The 13,171-nt window shown below is 38.2% G+C and overlaps 1 protein-coding gene across 2 annotated transcripts in view; it reads left to right on the top strand.

Annotated features, from left to right (window-relative positions):
• Nucleotides 1-518: 518 nt before the first annotated feature.
• LOC126187582 (serine/threonine-protein kinase Nek2-like) overlaps nucleotides 519-13,171 on the top strand; it is a 68,469-nt gene continuing 55,816 nt past the window's right edge. The window contains exon 1 of one of the 2 annotated variants that reach the window (XM_049928754.1): nucleotides 519-888. In XM_049928754.1, coding sequence (XP_049784711.1) covers nucleotides 739-888 — 150 coding nt within the window. In that variant the 5' untranslated portion in view covers nucleotides 519-738. The remainder of the gene's footprint in view (nucleotides 889-13,171) is intronic. The other variant, XM_049928755.1, reaches the window with a different exon arrangement.

The following is a 13,171-nucleotide window of genomic DNA, read 5'->3' as shown; positions in this document are numbered from 1 at the left end:
GTTTCTTTAATACAAGATTAAAGCCAACGGAAGAACAAACGTAAAACATACTTACCAATGACAGGTTTGTTGAGATGCAATTTTCTGTGTGGACAGATGTAGCTTTTTCATACGGTGGTAAGTCGCAGAAATCGCAGGAGTCACAGAAATCGCAGAAGTAGCTGAGCTGAAGTCACAGAAATCGCAGAAGTAGCAGAAGTCACAGAAATCGCAGAAGTCACAGAAGTAGCAGAAGTCACAGAAGTCGCAGATATCGCGGAAGTAGCAGAAATCGCAGAAATAGCAGTGGCGGAGGGATACGCGACTTAGGTTCCTTAACTGCGACTCTAAACTGCGACAAATCACAGTTAAGAATAACAGATACTGAAAAGTAGCATTCACAGAAATCACTGATATCGGAAAATCGCAGTTTAGCCCAACACTAGTACAAATGTAATCGCGTATGTAGAGAGTATCTCCTTCCTTTCTGCATGATAGTCTTTGACTGTATAGTTTCCGCAACAACCAATAGCGTTGACGCGGGGTTTTGCAGCAGTGGTTTACGATTTTAAATGTTTAAATGCCGAGTACTGTTTTCTGTCATTGTGTGGAGTATGGTGTCTATACAAGAACGCAACTAATCATTATTTTGTTTATGTCATTGTGCAACGTATGTTCCTTTTTTGTATGTGATTAAATCGTTAAAAATGGCAGATTTTTACTATCAACGGTTGTGAGAGTGAACGGAGAGTTGTCATTATGAACTGTCAACTTCTAGAATATGAAACTGTTTGTATGATAGGATCCGGTTCATTCGGTACGTGCTTCAAAGTCAGAAACCGAACTACTGGAAAGTGTTATGTGTGGAAGACTTTAAAATATGGAACATTATCACAAGAACAGAAGAAGGTGTGACGGAATAACTGTTAGATAATTCAAAATAGTTGCAATATTTAGATTTTAGTGTCCGTGTGATTGCAAACTCAGTTTCCACACGCCCTAATAATCTCCACAGGTCTCGAATATAAATATCCGTAGGAACGACGATACTATTTCATCTACGAACAATTGAATTGTTTGAAATCATGAACTCGAAAGTAGATGCCCTATAACACAAATGTAGCGAGTTTGTTAACATTGTACCTTGGCGTTTGTGGATCTGCTGATAATTTCAGATATTCTACATATTTTGTTAGTAACAAAAATGTAATTTCGTGATGTGTAAGTGTGGGTCAGTGGGTAAGAGCTACGCTGTAGATACAAAGGCCCGAAGTTCAGTAATCGATAAGACTAGAAACGTTAGAGGAACTGTGGTGCCCAAATCTTTTCGTAGTAATAAAATGTGATAATTTCTTAATTTTGTCTGCCTCAGTTCCATGAATGTACTATTTTTGCTGCAGTGGTTACCGGTTTTGCACTGCGCGGCGCATGTTTGTGAACCACAAATTTAAAACTTACAACGTACATGTTGTAAAATAAAATTTAATACAGTATACATTCCATATTAAAGGTGCTTGTATGCTTATGAATATACTTTGTTATTAACTGTAGGAAGTCACGCAATATCGTGCCATAAGGTCTAAATAACAGCAAAGCAAACTGTGGACGACAAGTACTCTCATTGATAGTAGCCTGTGTGTCTACTGTTGTACCAGATTGACACAAACTACTGCCAAATATTACTTTAAATAATTAACAAAACCCCTTGGTCAGTGTTGCCTTCATACATACGTGCAAACAGGAGATAAATATCAATTTCAGGAAATGTTAAAAATTTTTCACGAAATAACACAACATCCAAATGAAACATACAAAGACAGGAAATGGTGACTCACTACGCTCTCCTGTGTACAACCCTGGATTTTTCTTACAGAATACAGTACCAAGACTTCCATACAGAGTGTGTGTGTGTGTGTGTGTGTGTGTGTGACAAAACAGTTCCATCTATTTCAAATTCTATTTTGTATGCAATCATCATCTGTGGCACAAAGGTGACACCAAAACTATTGCACCAAAAGTACTGCATAAAAATGCCAGTAATATATCATTGCATAGGCTGAATTATAAAAGAGAGTGTTACAAATAATATGTGCCATAACAACATGCAGATAAATGGCCATACACCTGTGAAACGACACATGGGTCATTCCATGTCAAATCAACACACTTTAAATAAAATTTTTACCTCACCCTCTCAGATTTTGCTGAAAGTTGGCATACTTATAGTGGGTGCTGAAACTAAGAAAAATACCAAATTTCAATTTTTTACCTCAAACCATCCCTGAAATATGGCCATGTAAACTTTTCAAAAACTGGCCAATTATTGTTATTATTATTATTATTTTAATGCCCTAGGAGGTGCCCTAATTGAGCTAGAGAGCTGGGAAAGGTGTCATTTTGCAGCATTTTCCATGCTCTTTCCAGTGATGTACTACAAAACATAGCTTCTAATTAATAACATTTTTCAAAATACTAATTAATATTTTGATTTAATTTTTTTTACAAAAAGTACATAATTGAAAATTTTCTAAATACTTTCATAACTACTTCATACTGTTGTAAATCACATGGCAAAATATAAATGTGGGATGATGATGGGCTCATTGTAAAAAAAAAAAAAATATTCTGGACTCCTGTTTTTCACTAACATCCATAGTTTGACCAAACTGACCTTTAACAAACAGGAATTTCATTAAAATATAATGAAAGGTAAGTAAAAAAGTACTATAAATATCAAAATATCACCTTCTTGAAACAAAACTAAACAACATTTTCTATTATTAATTGCTAATTTTTTTTAGTTTCTTACAGTTTAAACTAGGCCTAATAGTCTATTAACTGGCAAAACGAAATGTTGAGGTGTGAAAAACTTGTAAGTAGACTATTGATGTAATACTTCTGGTCCAAAAGTGCACACTTCATTATCACTGACTTTAGCCACTGTATGAAGGCTGAGCATGCTTGTGTTCCTGTCTATGTATGCAGCACATTATGAACAAGTTGAAACAAGCACAGTGCTTGATGTCTGTACAATCATTCAGAGACTGGAGCCATTGTTGAGAGGATATAAGACTGTTACCTTCTAAGGCTTAGTGTGCCTACAGCATTACTGTGCACTGTGGTTTTAGTGAAAATCAGTTATTACCTCTGTGTTGACCAGTTTGTATCTAGTATATTTAATAGTTCATTTACAAGTAAATCTATAAATTGAAGGAGAGTTTATAAGTGGTTCTTGTATCAATATGGAACCAAGTAAAAGGTGCAGTGCTGTAAGAGTGCAGTGTTGTAATCCATTGAAGACGTCAAATCATTTTATTAGAGGCAGAAAAAACTGAGAAATGTCACAGCATACATGCCCAAATTATTTCCACAAATACCTAATGGTGGCAGGATTTGTCATAAATGTAAGAAAGATGTAATCACATTGAAAAATACACCAGAGCCCATCAATGTCAAAGATGTTGAAGATTCTTCTGGATCAGAGATAATCATCCCAAACCAAGGCCCTGACTTCACTGCAACTTCAGTGGTTGTTCCAACACTTAACACATCACTTCAAGAACTAGATGAGTCACCAGTTGATAAGAAAAAAGTAACATCTAGGCATTATGCCAAATCAAAAGTGAAAAAAAATCTCACCAGTGACACGTAAACTTTTTGTTGCTGCTGAAACTTTGTCAGATACTGATACTGATGAATCCGTTGTTCAAAATCTCAAAACAAACTTTCATAGTACTATAAGTAGAGCAAAAACACTAATGATTCTTACAAGTTTACCTGAAAAGTAAAGTGTCAGGAAAATAATGAGGGAATTTAATGCTCCTAATTACATTGTTCGGCAGTCCAAAAAAATTTTGAAAGAGAAAGGATTCATGGAAGGTCCAAACCCAAAACCAGGGAAGTGTTTACCAACAGGAACTGTCAAAACTGTACATTCATTTAATAAAAATGATGAAGTTAGCTGGGCAGTGCCAGGTATTAAAGATTGTGTGACAATTGCAGAAACAAGTGGAAGTAAAACAAAAATATCTAGAAGACCTATTTTGTGTAACCTTAAAGAAGCTTACAAACATTTTAAATACAAGTTTCCTAACATAAAAATAGGTTTCTCTAAATTTGCTGAGTTGAGACCGAAACATTGTGTATTTTCTGGCTGGAGTGGCACGCACACTGTCTGTGTGTGCACAACTCACCAAAACATAAAATTGATGATAGAAAATGCCAAACTAAATACAGTAACAAACAGCAGCTTGAACTGTTATAAGCAGTGCATTGCAAAAATGCTTTCCAACCCATCATCAGTTGATTGCAACATGGGAAACTGTGAATATTGCTGAGGAGAAACTGTCATATGTATAATTTTACAACACACTTTTGATGAAAACTTAATTGAACAAGTTCAGTTCCGACTGTGGATGTCAGTTGACCGCTGTACTCTGGAAATTGTTCAGAAAACTGAAGAATTCATAGATTTATTTTGTAGTAAGAAGTCTACTTTGATTCGGCATTACTTCATTGTCAAGCAACAACGAATGTCCCTTAACTCCACAAGAGAAAACCTTATGAATTTGTTGTCATATGTGATTTTTTGGAAAATTATAGTATAGTTCTACAGGATGAAGCTCAGAGTTACCGTTGGACAAGACAACAGATTACCATCCATCCTTTTGTTATATATTACAAACAGAAAGACAAAATTGAGCATATGCGTGTTGCCATTGTTTTCAATTGCCTGGAGCACAATAGGCTACAGTTGCGGTTTACACCTTTCAAAAGAAGCTTAAAAAAAAGCTATGCTGCTCAGTACAAAAATAAGAAAAACTTCCTGAACCTTTGCCTTCATGAGGAAGACTTCAACATAAGAGCTGAGTGGCACTTTTCAGCCACAGCATGTGGGAAAGGGCCTTGTGATGTAGTAGGGGGTTCAGTTAAGAGACTGGCAGCTCATGCAAGTTTGCAAAGGCCAAACGAAAATCAGATCCAAACACCACAAGATCTATTTGAGTGGGCAGTAGGTAATATCACAAATGTTGATTTTGGATATTCCACTCAAGAAGACTATGCTGCTTCAGAAATATTATTAAAACGCCAGTTTGAAGAGGCATTGACAATCAAAGGAACACAAATACTTCACGCTTTCATTCCCAACACTACATCAAAATTAATAGTCAAATACTTTTCAGGTGATATGCAGAGTTGGGAGAGGGAAGTAACTACATCACCAGATAAACTGGAGTTACAAGATGTATCAGGCTATGTCACCACTGTATATGGCAGATATCCTGTGGGTGTCAGTTGTGGATGTTCTCACAAAAGTAAATCCATTTACTCTGACAGGGAGAACATACATTCTTAATGAAAGTGATGTAAAACAAACCCAGTCGGCTTTATTAAAATGTAGTCTGTGAAGTTCCAAGACAATTTATTGGGAAACTGCTTTCAACTCAAAACTTAATTTTTGTCTCAGGTTAGTTTTAATGCATATTTTGTAGAAAGTTGTTTGAAAATTACTGTTAGTACCTATTGTGTTAAATTTAGCTATGTATAGCTAAGTCTAAACCGGCGGGTCATGGCCCATCGAACATAGGCCAGTGTGAGGTGGAGGTTACACCATTAAGTTAAGAAACGGTTTAGACTTTGTACACGTGTACTGTTTGTGTTTCCCCTTTTTTCGTTGGTAAATGTATAGCTATGGTATTCTTTTAATCATTGACAAAGGTCTTCTTAGGCACTTGTGGGTTTTATTGTTCTGAAGAAGGTGTAGTTATCTACGCCGAAACCTAGGTTAACACTAGGTGCTTTTTCGCAATCGAGGCGGGTTTCTAGTTTTTTAATATATTAACCAACGATTGCTGACTCGCTGCGATGTTGAAGGTTCATTATGAAATTAATTTTGTTTAATAGTTCCATTCCAAACACCATGGACCAGAACTATTATGTAAATGCTTGTACTTTTTCATACTTTATTTCAGTTTGTTGTTAAATGCTCAAACTTTTTTGTTTTATCAGTTAATATACTTTTAAGTTGTATGAAATTAAAATAAGTAATCAATTATAAAATATGCTGATTAGTTTTGTTTTAATAAGATAATGTTTTGAGATTTCTAATACTTTTTTACTTACCTTTCAGTATATTTTAATGAAATTCCTGTTTGTTCAAGGTCAGTTTTTTCAGACTACGGCTGTCAGTGAAGAATAAGAGACCAGAATAATTTTTTTTTAACAATGATCCCATCATCATCCCACATTTATATTTTGCTATGTGATTTACAACAGTATGAAGTAGTTGTGGAAATATTTTAAAAATTTTCAATTATGTACTTTTTGTAAAAACATTAAATCAAAATATTAATTAGTATTTTGAAAAAGGTTATTCATTAGAACCTATGTTTTGTTGTATAGCTATCCCTGGAAAGAGCATGCAAAATGACACCTTTCTCAGCTCTCTAGCTCAATTAGAGCAGTGCCTCGAGCAATTTAAAAAAAGTTTGTTCACACATTTTTGGCTGGTTTTTGAAAAGTTTGCATAGCCATATTTCAGGAATGGTTTGAGATAAAAAATTGAAATTTGGAATTTTTCTTTGTGTCAGCACCCGCTATAAGTATACTAAATTTTAGCAAATTCTAAAATGGTGAGGTAAAATAGGAGTGTTGATTTGACATGGAATGACCCATGTCATATAGCCTACCAGCTGTTATGTAAATACTGCTCGGCCCTTTACATTGGCATGACTACCACCCAGTTGTCAGTCAGGGTGAATGGGCATAGGCAACACACAGTATCCTGTTGCAAAGCATGATCTACAACATGACAGTCATGCCCTCCTTGCCTGTTTCACCACATGGGCCATCTGGATTATTCCCCCAGACACTAGTTTCTCAGAAATCTGCAGGTGGAAACTAGCACTGCAACATGTCCTTGGAAGTCACTATCCACGTGGCCTTAATTTACATTAATTACTTTCATCTCAGCATTTGTTCACAGTAACTACTTCTTTCTTCACTCCATTTTTACTTTTATACATATTTCATTTTCTGACCTGTCTATTTTTCGCTGTCCCTCCTCCCACCTCTGTTACATACAATGCACTTAGCTTTTCACTCTTATTAACTCGTGCACGATGTTTTAGTAGTAATCTCTGTCTTGCATATTACCCTGTCATCCACCTCAAGGCTCTCAGGTTTTCAAATCTCTTCCGGTGCAGTCCTCAACAATCAGTCTTTCCTTCTCATCCCATCTGCTAAGTTTCCCCTGACCTGCGATTCTGGGTGACTTTTCTAAACTGTACCCCTTTCCCTAGACCTCTTCTGTCCTTTTCCTTCACCCCTCCTTTCTCCTTCAACTCTTCTGCCAGAAGGAGCCACAGGCTCTGAATGCTTGTAAAAGTTGAACCTGTGTGTTGTACATTATATGTCAGTAATAATTGATTATTTTCATTGTTACATTTCAAAAAGTGTACGACCATTTGTCTGCAAGTGCTATGATGACCCATATTATTTTAACAGGCTCTTTTGTAATGTAGCCTTACGCCATGTGATATTGTTAGCATTTTTGTATAATACATCTGGGTCATTCCACGTCAAAGGGACCAACACTAAAGTGTTCCCACTCAGCCACCTCCAAATCTAAGGAAATTTAGTGTGAAGGTTCTATATGTTCTTTGATGTTTATATACCAAATTCTAGTCCACTATCTTCAATGGTTGAATTTTTAGGGGCTTTTAAAGAGAGGCCACGCATCACATATGAAGGTGCAAATGTGCCAAGTTTGCTAGATTTTTATAGAAGTTCTAGAAAACATTTGGCCATTTGCTGTAATATACATAGACACCTCTCTATGCTGAATCACTCCGTGGCAAAAAACAGGGATTTGGCCACACCTAAATATAGATAGAAGGCTCTAAAATGGCTAAAAAATTTGTTGCACTATTCTGAGAGCCAAGGTTTGACCGACCACTGGTACTTTTCATATTAACCAATCACACCAAAATTACTATGATGTCTATGCGCGGACCAAATTTAATTAACAATGGATGCCTAGATGAAAAGATGTGCACGTACAAAGTTGGCCAAAATTTTCTATGTGCAAATTTTAGCATTTTTTTTTCAGGAGGGGGGGCAATATCTCAACTGTGTCTTTCTCAATCCTTTTTTTCTTTCCACGGCTGGAAAAAGCTGTATTGTTTTATTTCTGGATCTCGCATATGTGTAAGTAAGAATACCTATCAAAAGTGGGGAAAATGGATTATTTGTGGGAGGGGGGGGGGGGAGTAGATTGAGGTTGCATATCAAAAACTGTGTAATTGTAGTGTCTTTTAATAGTATGAGATTCACCTGTGGTCTATGGAATGTAACTATGCTAATAAGAAGTGTTTTTACATCATTTTACAGCACATAATATGAATATAATAAAACCTCAAAAAATGCTCTTAAAAGTATAAAATCTAGAAGATTATAATGGAACACTATTTTGCTTTAGAATGTTTTAACCTTACAATGCATGTTTGTGCATATATGCTTTGTCACTCGGTTTCCATCAGCATTATAAAGCAGCAATAGTTTTTTAAGGCGCTATCTTCACAGCGGAAATACGGAAGCGTCCGGTCCCACCCATCTGCTTTGACCCATGACGTCACAAATATGGCGGAAACGACCATAAACCACGATTTCAATATGGCGCATATGAAGTCAGTACGTACACATTATGAGGACGAAAATACATCGAAAAACAAACACACACACTTTCCACAATAAGCCTAATGATACTAATGGGACAAGCGTGGGAAATGGGGTGTTTTTGGGTGGGGACAAACTAAATATTAACAAATTTAGACACCCACCCCTATACAAAACCGCACAAAATGACGAAAAAAAACCGACATCAGAAAACTCTCCAAATACCACTAAACACAATATCATCTGGAATCGGACACTTCCCTTGACCTATATAGCTCAACAGCAGCTCCCAATCCCATAAATTAGGATCAAACACTTCCCTTGGCCTATATAGCTCAAAAACATCTCCCGATACCAATATCAACATACACAGCCACACATTGGGATCAAACACTTCCCTTGACTTGCACACTGTTAATTTTATCCGTCATATCCATTCCTGAACAAAAACAACAACCGATTAATTTTACTAAAATTACCACACGATGTACAGCGAGCAACACTAAATTAACCTCCACACAAAATCGTTAACTCACTGAAATGAATTCCACTACAAACACAGCCGACACTCGGAACAATTCTGGATAATGAGCAAAAGCAAACTGAGCCCATTACACCACACAAACGAAAACCCTGAAAATACCACCAGACAGCACAACAAACCACAACACGACGATATCTACAAACACGCCACACTCACAAACTAAACTCCGCGCCGTCATGACATCACACACGACGACACCCATACGTCACGGGTCAAAGCCGACGCGTGGGATCGGATGCCTCTGTCGACCCTTCACAGCAGTGATACATTGCTGAATCACCATCTTCAATTGCTGCTTTCATTATTGGCAGTTTTTACAGTGTCAGCCTGATGTGTGATATGCTCTTTGGTGGTGACATTGTACAATCTGAATGTTGAGTACTGAGTGTGTGAATAATCAATAATCTTTGTTCTAGCTGAAGGTAAGCACTAAAGCAATATGTTTTGATTCACTATTCTGTATATTTTATATACAAACAAGTCTGAATCTGCTATGCTTCAAACCAGGATATTCATGAGCTTTCAAAATTTTATCAGATGGAGCTTATTGTCACAAGTCATCACCATTCTATTATGATAGAAGTCAACTATAATCAGTTAAGGAGCCTCGACAACTTAGCTCTGGGCTTTATTTTAATGAGGATGCCCAAATTTATTCATACTGCTGATTACAAAATTTCCATTCCTGCAGAAGACTTTCTGCAACCCGTTTCGTATAGAAAAACATGTAATCAAGAAGCCTTTAACACCAGTAACCATTGCAGTGTCTGATAGGTTGAAGTTACTGAGTAATGAAGTTTTTATACCTGGTCAGAAAATTTGTACCAAATGAAGACATGAAGTGGCCCAAAAAGAATCATCCCACCAGGATAAGCAAGAACTACCATCCACTGAAGACATGGATATTGTTGATGCTTGCTTTACTGCTAATACTTCATTATCGTTACTTGGAGGGTCACCATTAAAACTTCAACAGAACAGCAAAAGGGATTCAGTGGGATATATAAAATGCAAAGTTCTGAAAGCCCAAGGCAGCTTTACTAAGTTAATTGCCACAGCTGCTGGTATGAACCAAGTAGGTATTGCTCAAATACAAGAGTGCCAAAAATGTAAAGATGTGGACATCTTAATTGACGAACTTAAGATTAAGTTTCGGACTTCAGGTAATTACAGTAAACTTCAAATTTTGACCTCGGCCCCAAATGGCTGGACTATTAAGGATTTGCTGTTTCAACTACAATGGTGAAGAAGGCTAGGAAACAGTGAGGCCGTCTTATTTGCGGATCCTTGACGCTGTTCACCATGCTGGGATTCGACTGGCTACGGGTGCTTATCGGACCAGTCCCGTACCCAGCCTCTGTGCTGAGGCTGGCGAACCGCCACTTACCATCCGGCGGCAGCTCCTGCTGGTGCGCCAAGCTTGTAAGTTTCTTGCAGCTCCCAGCTCGCCTGCTCACCATCTTGTTGCCCTTCCACCTCTGGATCGCCTTTTTTCCCGCCGTCCCCGGGCTACGTTGCCGTTTGGGATCAGAGTGCACCGTGTGCTTGAGTCCCTCGGTGTGGAGTCTGTCCAACCCCAAATCCTGGGTTTTAACCGCCTGCCACCCTGGTTACTAATGAGGCCACGTGTGATTTTAGATTTATTGCAGTACAAGAGAGATTGCACTCCTGCCACCGTTTTTACTGCAGCATTTTCTGCTATTTTATCTGAGCACCACGACTATGTAGCTGTTTTTACAGATGGGTCGAAACAAGGGGATTCCGTGGGTTGCTCAGTTGTTTTTCCGGATCGTGTCCTCAAGGTCCGCCTGCCTCAGACTTTTACTGTCTTTGATGCAGAATTGTCTGCGATCTTGCGGGCACTGGAGCCGATGAGACTTTCTTCCTCTCTTAAATTTCTTGTCTGTTCCGATTCACTCAGTGCCCTTCAATCATTGCACCATTTGTATCCGGCGGATAAAGTAGTCCAGACCATCCAGGATGCCCTCCTCCGGCTACAGCGACTGGGGAAGGTTGTAGCTTTCTGCTGGGTTCTGGGGCATGTCGGCATTGCTGGGAATGAAAGGGCAGATCTCGCAGCCAAGGAGGCGTGTCTTGATCCACACGTATCTCAGTGTGCTATCCCGTTGCACGCACTCACCTCGCTGTTGAGCTCCCGAGTCATGTGTCGGTGGGAGGATGAGTGGCTGGAAGTGACTGACAATAAGCTCCGTCTAGTTAATCCCACAACGCGTGTGTGGTGTACTTCCTTTCAGCCCCGTCGACGGGACGAGGTTCTCCTCACTCGGCTTCGAATAGGCCACAGCCCTTTGACGCATGGCTTCCTGCTCCGGCGAGAAGACCCTCCATTGTGTGGTGCTTGCGGCGTCCAGGTCACTGTGAGCCACATTTTACTGGATTGTGTTTTATTTTCTGACCAGCGGGCCTCGGCTGATTTGCCAGTGGACTTGCCAACTCTTTTAGGCAACACTCGGACGAATGTGGTTAAAGTTTTAAAGTTCTGTGCTTTGTCAAATGTTTTTACAAAGATTTTAGGGAGAGGATATTAATTTGCTCACTGTGTGACAAGCTCGCCCATCTTTTATGTAAGTGGCCAGCCAATGACACTTTCCTGTGTCATTCTTGTTGCTATGTTTTCCCTTCCCTTAGCTTTTACTTTCTTATGTAGTAATTTCTCTCTTTTCCTGCTTTCTTTGAATGTGTTTTTCAGTTTTATTAGGTCTCTCCACATTCGTTCCTTTTAATGTGTGTCAGGGCGCTGATGACCTTGATGTTGAGCGCCCATAAACCCCAACACACACACAGAAGGCTAGGAAACTAAAGATGGGATTTTGGCAACACCTGCAAACTGAAAAGGGAAAAAAAAACAACTCAACAATGAAGCAAAACAAAATGCTGTCACTTTCTTAGAAGATAAGGAGTTTTCTCGTTTATGTTCTGGCAAAAAGGATTATGTTGCAGAAGAATAAATGAGGAAAAGATTCACAAGCAGAAACCCCTGCTCCTTTGCTACTTAAAAGGAATGTTAATTGATTATTGTAAGCAATATGGAAATCAACACTGAGCTTCTCAAAATGTTGTGAGCTCTGGTCAAAATGGTGTACTACAGTTGGTGCTTCTGGATCACATTCAGTATGTGCATGTGCAATTCATCAAAATGTCAAATTAATGTTGGCTTCAGTAACATCCATCCAAGATGACTACAAGGATTTGATGGAAAAAACTGTACACAGTATGGAGTCAAAAGATTGTATGCTGCAATGTTGTGAGGAATGTCCAGGAAATATGCAACTAGAGGCGTTTCTTGAAGATACTTCTAAAGACTATGATCCTGAAGAAACAGTGGATTACAAGCAACAGGTCTATACTAGCACACACATTGGGTACATGTCAGAGAACTGTTGAAGATTTCATGGAGGCACTAATTTTGAAAATTATTGGTTTAAGAAACCATCACTTTGTGTCAAAACACCAAAGTTTATACCTTGAGCAGCTAAAAAGAAATCTTGCAGAAAATGATTTAATTATATTGATGGATTTTGCTGACAATTATTCATTTGTTGTTCAAAATGATGTGCAAGGATGTAATGGGGAGAATAGTCAGACCACATTACATTTGTTGTCTGTTTTGGTGGTAAAGAATGTCAGAATATTACCATTTGTATGATCAGCAAGTGTATTCATCATGATACCATTGCTATCCATGCCTTTCAAGTAAAGTTAATAGTGTATTTAAAGACAAAGATAGAAAAAAGAAGATCATTTATTACTTTGCTGATGGTTCAGCTGCTCAGTATAAGAATTTCCTCAATTTATGTCTACATGAAAAGGATTTTGGCATCACTGCTGACCAAGCGAGATGGTGCAGTGGTTAACACACTGGACTTGCATTTGGGAGGATGACGGTTCAATCCCGTGTCCAGCCATCCTGGTTTTGGTTTTCCATGATTTCCCTAAATAGCTTCAGGCAAA

Source organism: Schistocerca cancellata, chromosome 5 (assembly GCF_023864275.1).
Source record: "Schistocerca cancellata isolate TAMUIC-IGC-003103 chromosome 5, iqSchCanc2.1, whole genome shotgun sequence".
NCBI classification, from domain to species: domain Eukaryota; kingdom Metazoa; phylum Arthropoda; class Insecta; order Orthoptera; family Acrididae; genus Schistocerca; species Schistocerca cancellata.
Note: the sequence above shows the minus strand (reverse complement) of the source record. Positions and strands in the feature narration are given on the sequence as shown.